At 36.2% G+C, this 24,332-nt stretch overlaps 1 protein-coding gene across 1 annotated transcript; it reads left to right on the top strand.

Moving 5' to 3' along the window:
• The first annotated feature begins 387 nt into the window (after nucleotides 1-387).
• slgA (proline dehydrogenase slgA) lies at nucleotides 388-18,969 on the top strand. Its single transcript, XM_018545134.1, has 11 exons — nucleotides 388-1,531; nucleotides 14,665-14,873; nucleotides 15,263-15,444; nucleotides 16,850-16,914; nucleotides 16,997-17,178; nucleotides 17,264-17,438; nucleotides 17,518-17,628; nucleotides 17,725-17,856; nucleotides 17,921-18,120; nucleotides 18,222-18,310; nucleotides 18,402-18,969. The coding sequence occupies exons 1-11, from the start codon at nucleotides 1,112-1,114 to the stop codon at nucleotides 18,605-18,607; spliced, it is 1,971 nt and encodes a 656-aa protein (XP_018400636.1). The 5' UTR covers nucleotides 388-1,111; the 3' UTR covers nucleotides 18,608-18,969.
• The last annotated feature ends 5,363 nt before the right edge of the window (nucleotides 18,970-24,332 follow it).

The raw sequence follows: 24,332 nt of genomic DNA, 5'->3' as shown, positions 1-24,332 counted from the left end.
TATTTTCTCATTTTGTATTATTATACGAAAGAATTTTTGCAATTATTTCAATGAAACGTCCCTCTTGATGGAAATAATTCCGTATAGAGTTCTAGATATTAATGATACTTGTTAATATTTAAAACTTAAAACTCTAATAATTCCGAGTAGGTTGACGCCACTGTGCGCAGCGCGTCTCCGCGCAGAAATTTGCGGTAAAGGGGGAAAGATAGCCAATCCGTGGCGCAGCCGGGAGCGCACACCTCCGTCGACGAGCCAATCAGCGTCGCGCGAGCGCGGCGGCGACGGCGGCGCGTTAGTCAGGGGGAACGAGGCGCGTCGACGAAATTCCGATCGACGCGGGCGCGTTATATTTAAGCCGTCTGCGGAACCGGTGGCCACGGTCGCGTACGTAGTCGGAACGTGGTGTTCCCCGGCGAACGAAAATCAATATTCCCGTCGCATCGCGAGGCAGAGAACACGCAGCGGCCGGTCGCCATTTGCCGTGGCTATTATACTCGCGCGCGCTCTCCCGACGCCGTGGAGCTCGCTCTCACGTCGACGGTGTGCCACGACGGGGCCGCTGCCGCCGTCATCCGGTCATCACCGGTCAGTCGCGCCGCGCCGCGCCGCGTCGCTCCGCTCCGCTCTGCGATTTTTCTGCCGGACACGCGCGCACGTCATCGAGTGTATCGCGAGAAGGAACGAAGCCAACATCATTAACGTTAATAGCAGCGGTGGCAACGGCAGGATCCTAATTTCCTGCATACCGTAGGAACCGACAATTTCGCCTGGGTACCTCCCGTCCGACGTCTCGTCCCGGAACTCGATTTACTCCCAACATCGTCGTCTCTACGAGACGACCATCCACACGCGATCGTCACGATTTGTGTCCTTCGCCCTTCCTCCTCCCTGTATCATCTCTTTCTCTCCCCCGTCCCTTAACGCTCCCGTTCGTCAGTTTGAAGGGGAACCAAGCCAGCCTCGGTGAGAATTGAGGTATCCCGTTTCGGTGACGCGGAAGCCGCGTCGCCAACGGTCTCTCTCGCTCGCCAATAATTCACTCATTTCTCCCTTCCCTCTCATCCTCCCTTTCGCGTGCACTTTCCTTCGTTGCCGCGCGCCGAAGACGATGGCGTTTCTGAGGAGCGTGCCGCGGCGATGTTGCGCCGGCAAAAAGCTGGTCAAGTGCGGCGCTTCGCCGTTGGCTGTGGTCGGTCTCCTGGAGAATGTCACTGCGGCGACGGCGACGACGACGGCGGCGGCGGCGACGGCAACGGCGGCAGCGGTTACTAGGACACCACCGTCATTGCGGTTGGTTGCACAGGTGCGTGGTTATGCCACCTCCTCCTCCTCCTCCGCCGCTACCACTGACGTCAAGCAGCAACGACAGCAGCAACAATCGGCGGTGCCTCGGCAAATCGACCCGCTCGATTTGAAGTTTAACGACCCGATCGCCTCTTTTAAAAGCAAGACAACTATGGAGTTGATGCGCGCCTATGTCGTCTACCAGATGTGCAGCGTCGAATACCTCGTGGAGAACAACATGAAGGTGAGAGAGGATCAATCACTTGCTTAGCTTGTATACGTTTAGATTTTAGATTTAAAACTATTAACTTAATTATGCTGTAAGCTATAAGAAATTGATTATTCACGGTTGAATGTGAGGAGAATGAGGAGAATCATCGACTTTATTTTCCTCATATTTGACTGTGATTGATCAATTTTTTTATAACTTGCAACATAAGTAGGTACTATAAGTTAACAGTTTACAATCGCAGTATAACTGATCCTTTAAGCTTATAGTTAACCCTTCCCTTTTTTCTTTTCTCTTGTCTACATACATAGAAGTACATGTTTTAAGTAGTAATTATTACTTTTGTATATTATATGTATCTTTCTGTATCAAAAGTATCATATGAATTTTAAAAGTTCATATATCCGTAAATCTATAAACTTCTACAAGCATCATATTTTTTTAAGTATTTTGAATCCTAAAATAAGTTTAATATTTTAATCGAGATTATTAAATTATATAAACAAATTCGATTTGCTTACTATATAAAGTTGCTTCTTTAATCTATTTTATAATATTCTTTAAAGAAAATAAATTCTTGTGGTAAGTATAAATTAAATTTGTAATGTATTTTAAGATTGTTATCAAGAAAATATTCTTTCTTAAAATATTACTTACAAAGAAGAAAGTAAATTGAGTAATCACTTTTCTTAGCAACAGAATGATATTTTTCTGTGTGTATAATAAGTGTAGTAAGCTTTTAGTTTTTTGCTCCAAACTATAACGATTTTTTTCTGACGAAAAGCTTTTAAACTTTACCGTTAGTTGGATTTTAACAGTAAAATTTAGTGCTTAGAGCAGATTAACGCCGCAACTCAGAATGAAAAACTAAAGTATACTACACGTATTGTATAGAGATTGGAAGTTACGCTCGTTTCTATTAATATAGTAGATTAACTTAACTTCAATCTCGGTTTAAGTTACTTTTTATCTTCAGTTTTATAATAAGTATAAGAAAAAATAAAAAATAATGAAACCAAGATTAAAATTAATTTACAATGTTTGAAATGGTTATCAGATCTTTTAGCCCAGCTCCAATTGTTAGTAATTTTTTTCAGTAATTTTAGTAATTTTTTATATTACGGTTCTTTGTTAATACGGATAAAATCGTTGATCTTTCGTCATTTGTGGTAAAGAAAAATTCGATCAGGTACAAAATTTTGTAAGTGAGCTATTCCAATGATTAAATTAATCACTGATTAGCAAGTCATAATTTATTGAATATTTATGAAACATATTCTTTCTACTGAACAAAAAGAATTAAACTGGATACTAGAATTGGTGCTATTTTAGCTCCGCCAATCATTTTAATTTTATTTATTTTTTTTTATTAAACATACAGTACAGAGTATTCAAAATATGTGGCTATGTATACAAATAAGCCTATATTGATACAAATAACATCGAAATAAATTTTTATTAACCGAATACAAAAATAAGAAGTAATCACTTTGACACCTTCGCCTTCGCGACAATTCAAATTCATCGGGATGCTGTCGTCGCCAGTTTTAGTGTTAAAAATGTACCACAATACGACATAAGTTGTTTTTCATTTCTATGAAAAGAAACGACAATGTAACTTTTTAGTTGTATACTATCTTTTTTTCCCCTTTTCTTTCTTAATCTAAAAATTTAAGAGAGCCAGAGCTTTCTAACAAACTTATCGAAGAGCTTGCTTTTGCTTTTTAAAAGCTTTCGAGGTCGCTGAATTCGAGTCTAGTCTTAGAATTCTAAAATTCAAATTTTTTTAAATTATCTGATTATCATGAATTACTTTTAAGAGATTTTTTTTGTAATCTCTGAATTTAAATGTAATATGAAACTATCGATTTAAAAAGAATAGTCACTTCCATAAAGAAGGATCTAATATTAGAATTCATAATTAAAAGTCAATTTGGAAACCAGTACTAACTATTTACGTAGCACTGATGAATTCCAAATAAAGCGGAACTAAAAACTTGATGTAATACTTCACAATTAAGAACTCTCTAATTTTTTAAGAATTTTTAAATAATTATATAATTTATTATAAAGTATATATTTAAAAAAAATTCTGTTCGCCATATTCAATCCATCATTTTGGATTTTTTATTTTTTACCTTAGATCGAAAGCATTATCAAATTATCTCACGTTTCACAAAAATTAATTTAATTCTTTGTGAATCGATAATTCTGTTTGGAATATCCTTTTTTCTTTTATAAAATAGGATACCCTAAACGGGGTTGTCGATTCACAAAGAATTAAAAAATATTTCATCTTATTTCTTGTTGTAAGTATAGATATCTTATTTGTTTTCTCTCATAGATTAAACTAGAATACGAATTTAATTAACCGTTAATCTTTTGAAGTTATTTTTAAATTTTCATACATAAAGCGATAAGCGATGTGGAATTCCCGGATGACACTCGATTTAGAAATAGCCAAAATCTTTTTTGCGATCAATCTAATTAAACGTAGTAAGCTTTCATAAGTGGAGATTAACGCATTAACGGTACACATCTGTCGCAGGTGTGTATCTATTATATACATATCCAACCGAGTACAAATTTCATTTATCATAATCTTGAACCAGTGACCAATTAATCTTTCTGACTTCCAAGTATCGTAATAGATACATGTCGTGCACAGCTTGCAGAAAAATCGTGCGAAATAACGATAATTTCACCTTATAATCAATTATCATGTCGTTCACTAATATGACAGGACGCGCTAATTATTCAAGCGTTTAACAATGAGCGGCGCAAATCCCGTGCATATGTGACGTTATTGTGACGTAATCGTCGTGAGGTAAACAGCCGGTTACGACGGTATAAGTTAGTACTAACCTTGGTTAATGTCACTGTATTGATAAAAATCATGTTTTAAACATGTTTTAAATCGTTTAAAACATATTTAAAGTATTAAAAGTGTGTTCAAAAAAAACGGAATGTTTCGTTCTTAAAAAAAAAAAAAAAGAAACATTATCCTTTTGCCAATTCTGGTTAGCGTATCTTCATCTGATCTGTATTGGATTTTCATTTGGTGACTCAAGTCGACACAAGCATCATTCTATCTTGACATTTATGTTCGTTTCATCTAATGTAGATTAACTTTAATCTTAGTCTTTAATTTATTCTTTACGTCATCTTTTTCTAATTTTTGTAATTAGAAAAGGAAGAATTAGTTAAACTAAGATTAAAATCAAATCTATGTAAAACACTCTTCTCTCTCGTATGAATTTCAATAAATTTCATAATCTAATGAATTTACATCATTATGGATCTATCAATCTTTAGTGGGTTGATGACATATTGGACGAAGAGAATGTTTCTACAATAAGCTTGTAAACATTTATATCGCTGAAGAAAACTCCAAATCGAGTCGAAACGTATAATTTTGAAGTATTGGAAAAACTTCTTACATATTAATTAGTAAGATTATTTGCGCTTTAATTACCGCGTTCTTGTTTGCACACTCTTGTTTGCCCAATCATTTGTGTCATTAAAGTTCGATCTCGAAATTCGGTGAGAAGTTAGCATCCCATTTTTTGAAAATTGTTTAAAAATGGTTATTTAGCGGAACCCTTGTTCTTATATATATATATAGAACTCTTCGGCCGGTATTCATAGTCAGTTCTTATTTCAAGACTGTCTTAAGTAATGTCTTAAGATGCTAAAGCTGCCCTCTGATTGGTTCGTAACTCTTCAAGACTGAACTTAAGACGGTCTTGAATATAAGAACTGACTATGAATACCGGCCTTCGTCTCGTCAAGAGGAACCGGGAACTCAACTCAGAACTACTGAATTTCAAAGTTGGGGTGCTAACTTCACACACGCATTAAAGTTAAACTACATTGATAGGCACGGGCAAATTAGTGAGTAATAAAACATTAGAATGACACCTTTGTTGACTTGTGTCGCCAAATGGAGAGCACGTATTGCGAATTCTTTCTGGAAGGACGGTGCTTTAGTCTGGTCCCGTCATCTGAAAAGCAGGTCAGAGGTTGACACTCCGAGGTCGATATCGAATCAGAGACTCTGATATACCGGAACGGGCGCAACAATTCCCACGGGAATCGCTCGCAACGGTCGCCCGCGACGGATCTCTGGATCACGGTTCGCTCTCTTGTGCAATAGGTCGTTCCAAGCTTCCCAGAAGAAAACGTTCAAATACCAATTACCATCTTTCTAATTACTTACGTTGCTCAATTCTGCCTTGCCAGCCGATCGATAAATCGTTCAATCGCGATCAACTAATCGCGATAACCGTGATCTTGAACGTAATTGCAGATGACGCCGCGGGGAATCCTTGTAGAGAGAAAAAGAAAAAATATTCATCTTATAATCCTTCGCTCGTAGATCTTCTTTCGTTTTCTTTGCCGGAACTTACGTAACGTTTACGTGATTTTCTGTTAGGCCCCAATGTGGCACGACGTTATTGATTTCACTATTACCGGACACATCGGATCGACCTAGGAATTTTGCTGCAAACCATCGCCGCTGTCGGCACCGGGCAATTACATAACCGCCGCGTCTAAGGATAGACGTGTAGTACGCTCTGGCACGCGGAATTCAATCGCGATTTCCTTTAATCTGTTCAAAGAATCACCGACTCCGTTGATTTTTGCATCATTATGATAATACGACAATTTCTACGCATGTATGCGCTGATAATTAACGATTTTGCTGAATTTGAACTATTGACTAATTTTGGTTTGTGATTGGTGCAATTATAATTGTCGTATTATTACAAAACACTTATTGGTATTCTCGTAGACTTACTATAATTGAGTAAAATTACGTGTTTATCATTGAAATGGAAAACATCTTTTGTCTCTTATTCGTAAGATTATGTTGCATGAAAAATATTGACTTATTCACTCTTTATGAAGTAAAAATCGACACTGTTTGAAATGCACACGAGCATCCTGACAAATATCGCCCCGACGTTTATCTTAATTAGGGTTTGTAAATTATTAGTAATTATACATAATATGCTGTATGTTGACCTGTTTTGCTAACGTTTTGACGTAATGACTGGTACAGCGTGTTTCAAAAAGAGTTTCAGAAAAGTGTTTCTAATTCGTACAAATATATTTTTGTAAGAACTTTTTGAAAAGCGAGGAATATCATTTAGATATTTTCATAATTAGTCTCGTGCATTATTGCGCATTCATTATACATAATTGTAAAGAAAACAAAATTGCATGACTAATTTAGTTTTTTATTGCACTCAAAGTAGTTAAGAATGCATTACACATACTTTTAAACTAATGAAAAAGTTATTAAAAAATACAAACTATTCTATAGATCGCATTTAAAAATAATACAGAAAATTTTTGGCAACGGTTTACCATTTCGGAAAAGATATTTTAATAAGAAGTAGTATTTATGTCTTATAAATTAGCGGAACAAAGTGAGCAGAATCGATTTTAACTAACGTTTTTATTTGTTGCTCATTTGTTGCTAACAAGTTGCCGAAAATAAGAATGTTGGTTATAATTTATAAGACGTGTAGTATTTTTTTAATCTATACTCTAATAGAAATATATGGGAATGTATTATAAAATAATGATTAAAAAATCTTAATTTTTTTAATGCTTTAAGTATTTGAGATGATCTATGTAAAATTAATTGCGATATATACAAAGAATTGGTTGTTCTGTAAATGAACACAATAGTTTTTTAAAATCTTTATAATTAATCTCTAAATCGCATTGAAACTTTGCACAAATTATTTTAAATCATGCTTAAAATACTTCTACAAAAAAATTAATTTTCATTTTATTTCAAATTATATGATTTATTTAAAGCATATAATATTAACACATTTGTAAAAATAGGTTCAGTACATCTTTAAGATGCAAGAATACAACAATTATTGTCGATGCTTTGCGAGAAACACAATGTAGTTGTGCCTTTTTCTAAATCTTTTTTTGAGGGATAAATGAGACCACGTTCTATTATACGAGTAGATTTTCCGCGTTACGTAGGTATACGTCATTGCAGCATACACTTAGTGTCGCGAACGCCACGAAATATACCTGTTTAGTCGTCGAACTTTACGTAATGTAAAATTCGTTACCTTTGCTGACCGCACGCAATCGCGCGCGGTAAATCATCCTGCCGGATGTGAATGTTTCGCTATTGTTTGGTTAGCGTCTTGGTCATTTGACGCGGCATAATTCAGCGGTGCGACGCTAATTGTCAAACATTGCATTTTTATGATAATGGCCAAACAAGAAGTATTTCTTCTCACTCGGGGACCTACTGTCCGATACGAACGCGAACTATTTCTCTTTTCTACTTTACGATATTCTTTCGTATCGATCGTGGCCATTTCAATGTCGGTTCGCCGCGAATTATCATAATTCTCATCGCAGACGAACGATGTATCAGGCCCAGCTCCATTGTTTTCTTGATGGATTACGAGGAAGCCATAAATCCAACGTAAATAAAAAAAATGGTACGAGAAAAATTGGTTCACAACAATTGCCCCAAGCTGTGACAATTAGTTGCTTTGATTGTATCACGATGGTCTTATCACGACACCTTCCAATTTGTCAAGCGGATATTGCGAAAGACCTATTTATTTACCTATTTTCATATCAAATACGATAAAAGGTTATTAAAATAACTCTTAGTATACCCTTTCTTCTCTCTCTGCACGATGATTTTCAGTCTTTTTATTACACATGATGAACTATTTGTGTCTCGCGTCAATTTTCATCACTTTAACAAATTTACTTTAACATCTTTAGGAAGCATTTGTAAGTTTTGTGTTTTTTACAGATTGTATATAAATATTATAAGTAATTACCTGATACTCTTTTTTTTTCTTTTGATGATCCAATGAGTTATAAAAATGAAAAAGAAAAAAGATCTTTAAAAAAGATCCTCTCTTCAAGCCGTAGATTGTTTATTACAGCGAAGCTTTCTGTTCTTCTATCGAAAGTCTTTCCTACTTTATTAGAATCTATAGAGTTAAGTCGATAGGTCACAGTGATTGTAGGAAGGGATTCTTTTTCCAAAGTATTTCTTTAATTTTGTAGTAATAAAAAAATCGTGAACAGAGGAACTTGCGTGATTCTCGTGCATCACGAATAACAACTGTACGAGAACATTGCTGTGCAAAGTCGCGTATCGTTCGCCGACACCGGTGCAACCCTGAGAACGTGACCTGACCTCAGGGGGGACGTTGGCTCCCTCGTTCTCGAGCCAGACTCCGTTCAGACGGTGTGCCAGATCAAGCGGCACACCTCCCATGAACTTTCCATAAATATTGCACACGATCAGGTGCGTCAGCGGCATGAGTATGATAATTTGAAAAAATTATTTTAAAAGTGAATAGTTTTAACGAAGATATATAGTATAAGTTGTTGACGATGATATTTAATTGGAACCTCGTGTGTGATGTAGAATATTATGATCAATCTTTTTAAATAATGTTTAATTCCTTTTAATACATACTAGATACATGTTTTGTTTAACTCTCTGTTGACAATATTGGATTTTAAAAGCACGTTTGATTTTTTGATTGTAATTAAGTCTCTCTAGTACATAAATTTAAATTTATAAAAAGTAAAATACCATCCAACTTCTATGATAGTAACAACTTGTTATTCAAGCTTTCTTCACAAACATATGTAAGAATTTTTTTCAGATTTCTCACAGGGTCTGCGACAATAAAAATCTGTGTTGATTTTGAAGATTCAAATTGAGACTAGGGTGAAATTTCACACGTCCGATGGAGGGTTAATGCATGTTTTTGTTTGCACCCTATTTTTCAATTATTTATACTTAAATCGAGAAGTATTTCTTTTTCCTCTCGTATAATTGCCTTGTTATTTTCTTGCACATGCAGTTGTTTTCTAACGGAAAGAAGCGCTACGTGCGTGTAAGATCAATATCAGAGGTCTTCGTGCGTCGCTACACTGAAAGTCTGTTCTTTTTAGCTGAACTTCTTTACGATTCATTTTTTCCCCTTTTTATTCTTTAACGTGGAGAGGAAGGACGGAAAGTCTGAATGAACTGTCAAAAAGTTCAGTTAAAACGAACAGATCTTAAGATTCTTAAGAAATGCAGCGACAGTATGTGAAGGTACAGAAGTTGTAGGATATTCTTAGAGTCGATTGGAAGAGACGTAAGAGAAGTACGAGAGTATATTTGAGCAAGCAGATTGATAGCGTCGAATTGGCATCAATTTTACTGGAGACCATATACCTATCTATTGCGTGGCTCTTGCATCTCCCGGGAATTATTACGCTTTCGCGCTGCTCTCGTTATGCAATACTCTGCGATGCATCGTCCGGCGTCGCAGCGTCTGTCGCTCCCGTTTTTCGCACATTGATTGGACTCTCGGTCTCCTTGAACTCATTGGCGTTCCGTCTTTGAGAAGCACTCTTTGTATCCTTTTATATCTTCTTCTACTCGCATAGCCATTGTCTAACAGTATTAAATTTGTGCGTCTTGTCTCTCGCATGACATGCGCAAAAATTGGAGCAGTTTAGATTCTTCAAGATGGATCGCGCTTGACACAAAGCGATCTTTCTCAATTTAATTTTACGCGAATTTAATTGTTTCGCGATTCGCGATGCGAATTTACCGACAAAACGCTGTTCCACCAATTTGGTTATTTCACTGCTTTTTTGATGTGCTTTCCAAATTCAGCTGGGCAACAATTGAGCAAATATATGCGCAAAAGTATCTCCAGTCAATCGACGGCATTTTTTCTTTCGATCTCCCTCGGTTAGTACGTCTGTTCTAGAAATTTCCACACGCTCTTGGCACACCCAGATTTCGATCGGTCCCAATGTGCATACGTGAGTTCTTTACTCAAACTTAAGTCTAGGAACGCCTTAAGACTGGTCATATGTCAATTACGTAGAATTCGTTCCACACTCGTGTGCGCAGGAGACAAGCTGAGCGATCGGTATAAGGACACGTAAAAGTAATCCCAAGGCTGTCCAGTTCATCTGGCGCCTCCTTGTGCGATCAAGGTCGAATGGACGGATGGATTGGCCTTCAACGAGTCCAGCGAGTTCATCAACTCGATTTTATTAAATCATTCGTTCAAATGCCATATCTCTTGACTCTGCTGATATTCCTTTCTTTTTTTTTTTCTTTTAACTGTAGCTCTAAAGTTACAGCGTAAGAGTCCACTGTTAGATTTAGTTTCACAACTCACGGTTAATTAACTCTTAACCGAGTTGTAATCATCTTCAACTTATTTCTCATTTCTTTTCAATTCTAGAATTAAAAAGAGATAAGGAATAAGTTAAATCGATTAAGAGTTAGGTACCCATATAATTGAAGAAAATAAAAGTTATGATACGCTCATATCCCGAATTTTCGCAGATACTCATTTAAAAAATTAAATATGATTATTAGATTTATTCTCGTATTGTTAAGCAAATCGTCTCTAGTTCTTTTGCAGTTTTTTTTTCTGATAACGAGATAATACTTGGAATTCTAAGTTGTTACTTAAGAGATTGCGTTGTTTTTCTTTTTATCTCCTCCGTTGCAAAATTCTCGTATTCCTTTACAATAGCAGTGAAGAATTATTTTAAATGTTACTATCCACTAAGTAGTTTTAATGCACCTGGCCAACTTTCATCTTATTTTAACAGAAAGAAAAGATGAATTTTTACTCACAATGAAGATATGCTTGAATTTCAATTAATTCAAAACTGACTAAAGTACTTAAATTTTTAAAGTTCAATGAAGTTTTACTAGAAATTCATAGACATTATTAGCAATATAATCCGCAATTAATATTTCTGTTTCTGATTAAAAAATAAAGAATTATTGTGCGTCAGTAAAGGCTTAGATTAAATAGTTAACAAAGGTTTACAAATAGACGGCTTTATGAATGTCGATCGGCATTTCCGAATAAACTGCCATTATCGGTGTTACTTTAAGTATATGTTATGTCTTATTTGTCGTAGATTATTTTCTCTATTTATCTACAGACATAATAAAACTCTATCGTTCTACAAGATGTCCTGTCCCATCACTTGCTGGCCAATCTTTCGATCTGATCGACATCAAATGACTCGCCATCTGAAATGACTCGAATATAAAGAGCGAAAGAAATGAGTTGAATTCTTGAAGATCACGGCAACGATATGAGAATGATATTAAAATTATCAAAGGATGCGCTTGATTTTCGAGGTAGTTTGAGACCAAGAATTTTTTTAGATCGATCGTCAGCTCGAATCGCAACCTGCGTATCGCTATGTTCTCCAGTTGCATCATGAGAGACATAAGATAATAAGTTCGTCGAACCATACTGCAGTTATCACCGCCAAACCGTAATGATATACTTACGTACAATAATAATACATAGGTAATGTTTCTCGTTTGATGTATACCTATAGGCCGAATGAGTGGTTTCGAATAACTGACTGGTCATAGTTGTATAACATTATTTTTACACAATGTACTGAGGATACGAGCTAGTATGAGTTGGTTTTGGCACACAGCAGTACACGCTCCGGATTAATCTTGCACAGCTACGTAACGTGACAAAATTGATTCTCTTAAATCTCTTTAGGACTCCGTTCTGTAAAGTATAAAACGTATTTGATTTTATCTTTGTTATTCACCGAATATTAAGCAAGATTAAAATGGTTCGTACATCGTACGAAATTAAAAGTTGCTTTGCGGTAGGTCCATCTGATTTGTTTATTCGCAATCGATGTAATAGCAATTCTACTCGCTTTTCTTTGTGGATGGAATGTGGAACGTAATCGTAATTATATATACACAGTTGCAGAGAATTTACAACTAGCATGGGAAAGCCGAGCTTATCGATTTGTATAGGTACACACACTCTGCTTAGGCTTATCAATAGGTACATAACGTTGACAAACGTTTCGGTGTGTTCCGAGAGATCCTCGAGTTTGACAAACATAACAATGATTTAAGTGGCAACATTAAGTACATATGTATACTGTCGTCTATGTAACATTGTAAGATGTAACTATCCACCTGTTTGCCTAGCACTCGAGAATGCGCATTTCCAGTTTACTTTGAATTATCACTTTGATTACGAGTAATCTTATTAATTACAAGTTATAGTTGCAAGTACTTTGCATCAAACGGGAACGATTTAACTTTTTAAACTGTCGATTCTTGTTCTGTAATTTGCCATAATTAAATGACAATGTAAACTTTATATTATGCGCTTCAATAATTACAGATACGTTCTATGTGGAATGTATGTGAAAAGTTTTCCAGCACAAGAAGAGAGAAGTCTTACGAATGAGATGTTAAAATTAGAATCGACTTCCAGGCACGCCATCGCTAGTTTTTACTGACTCTCGCTGCATCCTAATTTTATTTCTACGATTTCATTTGACGAAACCCGACCAGATCGATAAAGGAAACGATTGCAATCGACGAGTTCTTCTCCTGTCATCGTAAAATTGTTTCTATTTTTAATAGTTCTATTTTAATCACACTTCCTCTCACTGTCTTTCTCTCTTTCCCTTTGAAGCTTACGTTACGCCTTTTGTTGCTTTGCTGCTTATCTCATCAGACTTATATCGCTGATTTATATCGCGAACGTTAAATAATCTGGAAATTCCTTTGTTGTTGAATTGATTGCTTCCTTTCTTAAAAAGCCACAGATTTTTCCATGATTGCAATACTTTTTTAGGAATGATTGGTAACTTCATTTATTTGTGCTCTGCATTCTTCAGTGTATACATAAAAAAATAGAGTATGTGTAAAAAAAAATAACGCATGGAAAGGCAATCAGAACAGAAAAGCAATTCAACATCGTCGGAATATCGCTTTGACGTTTTCATGCTCATCACATTCATTGAAATGTATTTATTTGATATGCTCTCTGTGATATGATCACAAACTCGCAATGTTATGAATCACGGGGTGTAAATTATGACGGATTATTGTTAGCGTCGGATGTTATGTTATTAGCAAGCAGTTAACGTTACAGCTTTAGTTGTCATGAATATTCGTGCACGACATATTTGTATTCATTTATAGGCTATTGTGCTGCAATACACATTCTTAAATTTTTTACAAACAAAATTTCCTACAAACAGTACTTAAACTCACACTTTAATAAATCTTGATTCCGTTAGCTATTTATTATAGATTTTTATTTAGGATTATATCAAAATTTTTTAAATTAGAATTTATACGTCAAAAACATTGTACATTTTGCTTACAATCTTGGATACATACAAAAATACATGTACGTTAAATAAGGACTAAATATTTCAATGAATAATTATTTTATATTTAATGATTTATTAATAGTACTAATTTAACGTAAAAAATTGACTAATTACTGGTTATTATTTAATTCTACCTCTTTCATTTATGTGTACAAAGATACCTCTCAATTTGAAATAATCAATTCTCATCAGATGCTAGTTGAACGAATGAAATATAAATTGTCTTTGTACTTTATTAAATAAAGCCTAGTCAGTAGGGTATTTTTCCACAACAGCCATTTCAATATTATATAAAATATTACAGTGCGTTTCGCACATATAATTAACGTGCGTATTCTTATACATATATGTGAAAATTCATTAATGTCCTGTATCATAATTTATATCTTTTCTTCTGTACACTGAACGTGCTTTATTCTTCTTGCAAGCGAAGAAAATTATTCTATTTTTATAAAAACTGAGAAAGCTCTCTCTCTTCTCTTCTCTCTCTCTCTCTCTCTCTCTCTCTCTCTCTCTCTCTCTCTATATTTTATCTCTAAATTATTTAAAATATTATTGAAAAATTTTATATATTATTTTTCTGTCACATTTTACATATTTGACCTTTTTTAAACTCAATAATAAACTTTTTAATTAACTATGATTTTTAACGGCAGAAGCCGTTTCTGGGAGCGTGCATTTCATTTCTCTTGAGATCGATATTTGGATCAAACGTAGCCATTAGTTGCAATGTAACCTACATTTTTATTGCGACGGCATACTGCCTACGGTAACGTTTTCGTCTCTCCGCGCGATTACGTAATGCTCGCTCCAAAGCTGAACCTCAAATGAAGAATTAGTTGCAATATTATTTTTACACTTTTATTTGTTCTCGCGCGTTACGTTGTTGCTGAGCTTTGTCTCACTGCTTAAATTTTGTACAGGTCATGAAAATGGTGAAGTCAATACTGGGTGAAAAGCTGTTCACGAAGCTTATGAAGGCCACGTTTTACGGTCACTTTGTCGCTGGCGAAGATGAGGTGCAGATTACACCTGTCTTAGATAGGCTGCGGCAGTTTGGCGTCAAACCAATCCTTGATTATTCCGTCGAAGAAGACATCTCGCAGGAGGAGGCCGAGAGGCGTGAAATCCAGTAAGTAACACTATTTAAATAAGTTTTAGATATTTCCATGGTCATAATAATTACGCCGTTGCAACTATCGTGCACGGATCTTTTTTATTTTCCGTATGGCCTTGCAAGAGTAGCACATTACTCTGTGGCTCGAATCCCTTCATCAAGTAAAATTTAAGTCTATATATCGCTTTACCACGCAAGGATAAATAACGGATACAGTTTTCTATTTATATTTGCTTATCTTCGATTCTTGTATGAATGGATTTTAATTTCTATCAATATCTGAATGAAAAGAGCTTAAGTGAGAAACGAGACATCTAAATAGAAAAAAATTGAATACAGACGCAGATTGCGATGGTAATAAATACCCAAACAGCCGCTAACTATTCGGTATTCTTCCATTTCAGAGCCTCGGTGTCGGAAGCGGGCGATGAGAAGAGGGAGGGCCCGCTAAAGAAGTATCACGTAGAGAAGTCGTTCGCCGATCGACGATACAAGGTGTCGTCGGCCAGGACATATTTTTACCTGAATGAAGCGTCGTGCGAACGAAATATGGACATATTTATCAGGTGTCTGGAGGCTGTGGCGAGTGAGTCACGGACTTTATTTTTTGCTTTCTATAGCATTATAAAATCCTTCCTAATCTCTGTAGCTTGACCGGCATATTTGGCGGCACAATTTTGAGCCATGCTGGATTTATCACAAATCAGTCTGGAGTTGATTTTTCGTTTGAGTCTTTTGAACTTCAACTTAAATAGTAAAAATAGTTTAGTTATTTTACTTGAAGCGTATATAAATTAGGAGTCCTTTTTTTCTATCATCTCTTGATCTATTTCGCAATTTACTAAAAACTAGGAACGATGAATTAAATTCATGAAGCAGACCGATCTTTTTCGCAATGTTCTTAAAAGGTTTCCTTTAAAGTGCCTCTTGACCTTTTTCGGATATTTGAACGACTCAGACAGTCAAACTAGTCATATATCTTTGCTATTCATGGAAATTGATGCTCCGATTTACTATCTGTCAAGACTGCATTATTATTATTATCGTACAATTTGATTTTTCTGAATATGATTATCGGTCCTGATTACATGGAGATTAATACTGACCATGTGATCTTGCTCGAGGACAATATAATGCGCGAAGATATAAAATTAATTAATTGAATGAACAAGTTATGTAATTACATTAAAACGAAATGTATAAAGTTATATTTATTCGGAGTAGTAAAATCTATGTAATATGGCAGAAGAATTGCTTCCTTGGGTGGGGGAGGGGGCAATAACATATTACGGGGACACGACTTCGACGCCATGAAGTCGCGTGCAAGATTGATCGCTATTTTCAGCAAAGTTTGGTTTCTGTTAACGCAAGAACACTCGCCTCTTTCTGACACCGGTATTATAAGTTCAGCAATATCTACAAAACACTGTCAAATTATTGTCAATACGAAAAATTATTATTATTATACGAGAAAGAGAGAAAAATAGTACGTGTTCTCGCCATCGAGGATAACAGTGATAAATTATGTGAATCAGACGCAGGCCACATAATTTCAAAGTCTTCCGTTCGGCTATAAATATATCAGTAAGTAAGCATATGCACTGTTAGTATATTTCGCCAAATTATATGACGTAACGTATTCGGGACATTTAATGGACAAAAAGTTGTCAAAAGTTAACTAATGTTTAATTACCAATAAGAAATAGAGAGGAAAAAGTCGATATACTCTGAATAAAGAGTATTGCTTCATAAAATTTTACAGAAGATGAAGTTCATACTTTACGGCTGAAATTTCCCTCCCAGAATATTACCACCCATGATCAAGCCGATCCCAATCCTGGTAAGAAATACATTGCTTCCCTTCCTTATCTTGGAATCTTCTCCATATATTTTACTTTTATTCTCCAGAGGTGCTTTCCTCTTTTATAAAAAAATAATTGACTTAATTGGTATTGTAGTATAATACGACGTAACAGAAAGTATTTTTACAGGTGCTTCGATGGGAATGGGTATTACAGCTGTTAAATTAACGGCTCTTGGTCGGCCACAGCTTCTGGTTAGTAATTTTATTTTTACTTCGCTGACTTTAGTTGTTCATTTGTAAAACTATAACTGTAATAAAATAATTCATGTTTCAGCTGCAATTGTCAGAGGTAATTATGCGTGCACGACAGTATACGTCGGATGTTATCGGCGGCGAGGGTGCCGTTTTGGCTCATCACGCAAAACCTGATGATTTTAAGAAAAAATTCGAGGAGGCACGCATCAAAGATACAGAGGTGCAAAAGTTCCTTCAAAAAATTCAATCGGATAAGGAAGGGTACGCGCGATCAAAATGAAGAATTTTAACGACGTTTTAATACAGAATAGTATTGCAAACACAATGGATATTTTTGTCCACGCAGTGTGATTCATCTCTTCCCGTGGAGCGGAATTCTAGACGAAAATTATGAACTGAGCGAAACGTTCCAAGTACCTGATATTAAGACGGGCAAAATGGTTAGGCTAATGTCGCAACTCACGTCCAAGGAAGAAGAAATGTTTAGGAACATGATCAGGCGTTTAAATAATATCGTCACGGTAAGTGTTAAGCAATAAAGCTTTTCTATCAGTTTTGAGATACTTGATTATTTATATAAATAAATAATTGCTTTTACAGGTAGCTGACAGTCTGGATGTTCGTATTATGATAGATGCGGAGCAGACGTACTTCCAACCGGCCATTTCTCGCCTGACGTTAGAGATGATGCGCAAATACAATACGAAAAAGGTAACATCCTAATGTTCTCAGAGGATCGCGACGTTATCACTTAGCTACTTTTCAGTGAATGATATTCTTACTGCCAAATGTCGGTCTACTTCTTAGGCTGTGGTATTCAACACTTACCAGACGTATCTACAAGACGCGTTTAATGAGGTGAAAACGGATCTCGAACAGGCAGAACGCCAAAACTTTTATTTTGGTGCTAAACTTGTACGCGGCGCGTACATTGAACAGGTTTGTGAACACTTCGAATAAATTTTATTAAATTGCGCAGAAATATCGTAGAGTTTTTATTCAGGAAAGAGCAAGAGCAGCAGCTATGGGTTATCCAGATCCCACTAACCCAACGTTCGAAGCGACGACCGAGTCCTACCACAAGACGCTCATGGAGTGCTTGAGGCGGATGAAGCAGTATAAGGACAAGGGGGAAGATCCCAAGAAAATAGGAATTATGGTCGCTTCGCACAACGAAGACACTGTGCGTTTCGCGATCGAGAAGTGAGTATCGTTACGATTTATTTTATCTTCATTCTTGCTATAAAAGAATGTGCGTGCGTGTGTGTGCATATATAAAATAATCTTTTTTTTATGTTTTTTAGGATGAAAGAAATCGGAATTTCGCCGGAGGATAAAGTCATATGTTTTGGTCAATTATTAGGAATGTGCGACTACATCACATTTCCATTAGGTACGGAATAATTCTTTAAGCTGAAATATTTTGTATATAATATAAAATGAGATATGTACGCATTTGGATCAATTTTGAACAAAATTTCTAGGTCAATCTGGTTACTCTGCATACAAGTACATCCCGTATGGACCGGTTAAGGAGGTATTGCCGTACTTGTCTCGACGCGCACAAGAGAACAGGGGTATACTGAAGAAGATCAAAAAGGAAAAACGCTTGTTACTCAATGAAATCACGAGACGTATAGTGCGTGGCAAGCTCTTTTACAAACCCAAGGGCAATTATACTCCAGTTTGAGCAGTCGATCCGTTTAGTTGCACACAAACAGAATTTTAAGTATCAAATTTAAGTAGTGGTTGTAAATTATTGAGGACTCTCCTGAAAGAACTTGAGGCGAGCTCTTCTGATTGAAGTAACTTGACGGACCTGTTACTGTGGTACTCGGAAGAGAGAGAGATAGAGAGAGAGAGAGAGAAAGAGAGCGTCGTGCACGCATCCGTGTGCGTGAGTATGTATGTGAGACTTGAGAATATATGCAGTGTTATCTGTTACGTAAAAATCGCCTTAGTGTTGTATTGTCGAATGTACCGATGCTCAAAATTACTTGTGAGTAAAGCTATAGTAAGTACTCGTTGCTCGTTTTTTTCGTCGTTATTAAACAGGATGTCAGTAATAGTGTTATAATTTAGTTTCGCTAATGAAAAAGTATTTTCAAAAAGATTATGCAAAAAAGAAGTCAAAATTAAATAACTTGTTCCATGGCTAGTGTATATAATTAACGATTATTTCTTTAATGATGATAGCTCGCATATTTTCTGTGCACAGTATTAGAAGATCAATCGCATCAATGGCTTTTCCGCAACAATAATGACGATTGAAAGAAACCTTACCTTGGTGTTTTTAGCACATTTATGTTTTCTAAGTTTTACAATTTCTTTGAGAATCTCGTTAAATATTTTCCAAGTGTATATATAATACACACGCGCGTATCGATTATTTATAATTCGTGTTCCTCTAAATATTGTCCACAGGTATCGGTAAAAAGGGGAAGGTGAGAATGTAATTGTACAATTTGCTACCATCTTGACGATAGTATCTATCGCTTATGGTGAACATAGTAGAACATCCATGATACCTAGAATTACTAAGAAGGAATAGGGAAGGGAGAACAATTTTGTGCGCTTTTATTATACGTATAATGTTGCCGATGAGCATTTTAATATACAGTCTGCGAAACAGTGAAATGGAACATGTCTGAGTAAAAAGAAAAGATAAATAACACGCGAAAATGGCTTTCTTCTTCTTTATTTGTGTTTAAAAATAACACGCATATTATATATATCAAAAGATAATTTTCTTAGAAGTGCGACGAGATAACAGGGTGAAAGAATAATAAGATTCAGGGGTATCTTAGCTAGAGACGTACGGATGTTGGGTAGTACGAAATAGAAGAGAGAAAGAAAGAGAGATAAAGTCGTTCTTGTAGTGCACGCGTGTAAAGTCGCGATATAAAAGTGATTTTGGGCTGACATGGCGATAACGAAAGCCGGAGAGATCTACAAGAAACACGATATTTCTTTTGTGATACTTTAATAGTTTAGTTAAGCCACACATATATGTACATGTATAATATATGTACACGAGATATTAGTCCCCCACTTTGCTTCAGCCTGAAATTGCTTCTCGCGTTACACAAAATAATTCGTAAGAAAAACGTTTGACGCTGTTGGAAGAACACCGCAAATACTGTTATAAAAAAAGAGAAAATTATATACTCCGTCATTATTGTTTTTTTTTTCAAAGAGAAAAATGAAGTAGGACGGATTTTTTATTTAGAAACAATAAATTCGTGATTCGAATAAGAGTTTTAAATATTAACAAATTCTTTTTTCATCCGTCATGAGAGAAATTATACTTTGAAGAAAGGAAGTATTGGAGGTTAAACGATGATCTGATTGATGAAAGAGAGAATTGCGTCCAGTTTCATAATTTAGTGTTACTCGTCGATGTCAATACAGAGGTAATTCGCGACTCCGAATATCACGATCTGCAATCAACGATCAGCAAGTTACGATATAATTTAGTCTATAAGATTGTACAAGCGTTTCCCAGGAAATTGCGTAGCGTATTCTGATATTCTTAGGCCAGTATTTCCTTTATACTCGCAACGACTCAATAATGTATTCCTCCAGTCGATACTATCAGTCCAATACTATTACTATCCTTTTTTTTCTTTTTTTCGAACTCACAGATCGTCATCAGATTATACTCATTTTGTTTGTCTGGGCGATCTGTATACGAATGCAGTCATTTATGATCTCCTATCTTTTACCTGTATACATTATGCGAGAGCGTTTACGTTTATAGTGTGTGTGTACGTAGCCTACATTTATACACGACTGTAATAATTCAAACAAGATACGTTTGCGTAGAGTATTTACTCGCTTCATAGAAACGCACTGCGTGCGCGACATTGATCAATTCGTGAGAGAAAAGGAAGGGAAAGGAAGAGTTATAAAGTGAGTCTAAAAAATTTTGCTGTGAATTATATGTTAAATGCAAATGCTTGAAAAAAAAGAGAAGGAAAGCGAGAAATATGATCGATGAAGAAATAAATAAAGGGGCATTGTTACAAGTTACACGGGCTAAATAGCTAAAATGTTTCCATGTGTCTATGTGATATATTGGATATCCATTGCGTGCGTGCGTGCGTGCGTGCGTGCGTGTGTGTGTGTGTGTGTGTGTGCGTGTGTGCGTGTATTTCTAAACGTTATACATTGATAAATTCAGTTGAAATCCAAGGCTTTTTGCAAAGCTGACTAACTCGTGCCCTGTCACGCTCTTGCGAGAACGCGAATTTCTATTCGCATTCTCGTTAAGACGTAAGATGCTGACAATAACTTACAATTAGATAGACAATGTGACGTGTATATATATGTATGTATATATTCATACATATATACGTACATATATAGTATAATATATATAGATGTGTGAGTCCTTTCACTTGCATTTATGTTTTATTGGAAATAGGAAGTGAGTGAAGTGCGAGACGTGATGATGCATCCCGGAGATGTGGAGGCGTTTGTCAGAAATGATAAGGAATCGTCTCGGATACTTCCAAGTACTCTAATTTGGGTACTCGGCATTTTATTGCCAAAGCGTTTGAGCTATGGTAACGAGATCAATATCCATTGCTGTTCTTTTTAGTCAAATTTTTCAATACTTTTGCGTTCTAAGACTTGGAGGTGATATTTCGCCGATCTTTTTCCTTTCTTCATTTTATTCTTTGACAATCGTTCTCTCTCTTTTTGAATACGTGCAATCTTTTCTTTTTATTCAACCGACACTTATGAATTAATTTACAGTCCTAGTGAGCTCTTAGAAATTATATCGTTAACGTTCGTTTGAGGAAGATCGACGAAATCTGAGTCTCAGTAGCGATTAGCGCTTTTAGTGTAGGTATTTAGTTTACGAAGTACAAAAACGAATTGAGAACCAACGATCTCTACGATGAAAGTAATTCCAAGAATATATTAAATATAATTAAAAAGAGGGAAGAGATAAAAAGAAATGCGTGCGATTTAGTAGGAATAGTCGAGCGTGTTTGCTTTTCCTTTGGAACGTTCGTAGGCAGGCGGGTGATCTTGGGAATAGTGATTTTACGCGTCGCACACAAAAGTGAATTAAAGCGTCGATCGATATAAAATAAGATAATATTTATTATTTCATGAAATACAGATAATATATGCCTTTCCCCAATGCCACACTGACGATATACATTCCTTGCTCCGCGCCTCGCTAGGACACTGAACGTTCTTTTCGCTTAACTCCCTTTTCTCCCACCCTCAGACCTTTTTTCTCGCCCCGCGAGAAATCGGCTGCGATTCTCAGCGAACCGGAAGTGAGCAAGTTTATTGCTGAGTAAAAAGTACGGATTTATCTGCGCGATCGTTTTTGCGTCCTAGCGGTTTTTTCTCTCCTTTCACACCTCCATGGAACCTCGCGTTTTTCCTTCTCTTTTTGTCCAATCGCCGTCCTGCGATCCTTACTGTCGGTCAAGCGTAATATGATTAACTCGAACATCGGAAAACATGTATGTGGCGCATAAAAAATTTTACCGTAAAATGGGATAGATTTGTATCGACGGAAACAGGGATCTCGGAATGTCCCGAAAGTATACACAATGATCAAATAATGTTTCAACCCTGATTCGCGTAAAAATATGAAACTAAACGTAATTACATTTTCGGCTTAAAGTTACATTGTATAAATCTAATCGGATGACAAAATGCGACGTGTATCATGAAACGAAAGAAAGATGGATGAAGCTCATGAAGGATTATTTCTTTAATGTTATTCTCGAAATTATTCTAATTTCACGAAAAAAATTACCTCGTACTCCGCGGTACGAGTCGTCATTACTGAAAAAAAAGAGGTTTAATAATAGCTACCAAATATTGAACGAAATAATTCCACTCAAATATAATATAATCAAAAATAATTTTATTTTTCTAGATAATACAATTAACCGTTTGTTACAATTAATACTAAATGTCTAGAAAAATAAAATGATTTTTAGAGTTATATTAATTTAACAATTTTGTTAAGATTATGCCATTATTATTTTTAATTTAGCGAGTCCGTACTTTTGTACTTTTTTATTGTTTTTTTTCCCCCTAAGATTATTTACTAAACATTTAGTAGCTGTTGCCAGGTCCTTTTCAGTTCTTTTACAAACAATGTGCTAGGTCCATCATGGATAAGAAAATGAAAATCAGGCTCCGTTTCCGCCGGATGATGTATGTCAGAGTGATATGTTATCCTCATCGTAATATCATTCTAATTTAACATTCGACTCGCCTACACTTGTATAACATTAAACGAGATAACACTTAGTAATTTCTCTTAAACTTTACGCGATTATAATTTCGCAGTTTGCTTAGTTCCTAAGATTTGTAACAAAAATGTCAACTGACGTTCTGCGAATCGGGAGATGATCACGATTGCGGCTAATACAGTCAGGGAAGATGTCCTAAACGTCTAAGTGCCTCATGAATGGCCGCGTACCCTCGGCTTTTTTTTTTTATCTACGGAAGATTAACGGAGGTCACCCTTGTTAGTATAATCGAGGGAAGATCTCTTTATCGTCACACGCGAATCTCATCTCAACGAATTACAATCATAAAAAATTTTATTCGAATTATCATGATATTTAAGTCATCAAAGGCGCTTACAATTATCGCTAGATTCGCCTGTAGGCGTCGATTTGTCTTCAACTTCGACACCAATCGCGAATCACTTTGACGGCCGCGCGCGTCATTTTAAATATGATCGGTATACAAAAGGACAGGAATCGTTTTTTTCACTCAAAAAGTTGATGCATCCGCAAGGCTCGTGTACGAGCATCTACGATAGATAGGGAGGTGTGTGTGTGTATGTTGCGTACGTATATGTATATATATATTTATATATTAGGAGTCTCACGCGCGGGGCGACTATACCTTGTAGCTTGGTTTGAAAGACATCAGGTACATCTCGACGTTTCGTTACGTCAAACGGTGATTCGTTCGAGTGGTACAAAACGGTACGCTCGATATTAGAATACGATATATATATATATATGTTGATTTCCGTACATGTGTACGTGTAAGCGCGTGCCGTTTGCCCGCTCTTCAGTCGTGTGCATCGATCGCACCGTAGCGGAAAAGCGTATGTGTTGTACATATATACGTATGTGTATGCATATTATATAGTGTCTGTATACATAGCCGTTCCATCCAGCTTCGGAAGAGCGATCCTCATTAATCGCGACTCGAACGCGCGCCCGGAGAGAGCTTTAAAGCGACCATCGATCGTTGGATGTCCTCGCTCCAAATTCGCGAGAGAGCGAGAGAGACGGAAGGACAGAACTCTCTCCCGAGAATCGAGTGCTAAATAGGACACCGCAATAGCTCGCGGTGCTCTGCGCTTATACGATACGAGATATCACGTCGAGGTTGCACGCTATCAGTGCATTATA

The sequence above is a fragment of the Cyphomyrmex costatus genome, unplaced genomic scaffold (genome assembly GCF_001594065.2).
Source record: "Cyphomyrmex costatus isolate MS0001 unplaced genomic scaffold, Ccosl1.0 scaffold474, whole genome shotgun sequence".
Classification (NCBI taxonomy): domain Eukaryota; kingdom Metazoa; phylum Arthropoda; class Insecta; order Hymenoptera; family Formicidae; genus Cyphomyrmex; species Cyphomyrmex costatus.
Note: the sequence above shows the minus strand (reverse complement) of the source record. Positions and strands in the feature narration are given on the sequence as shown.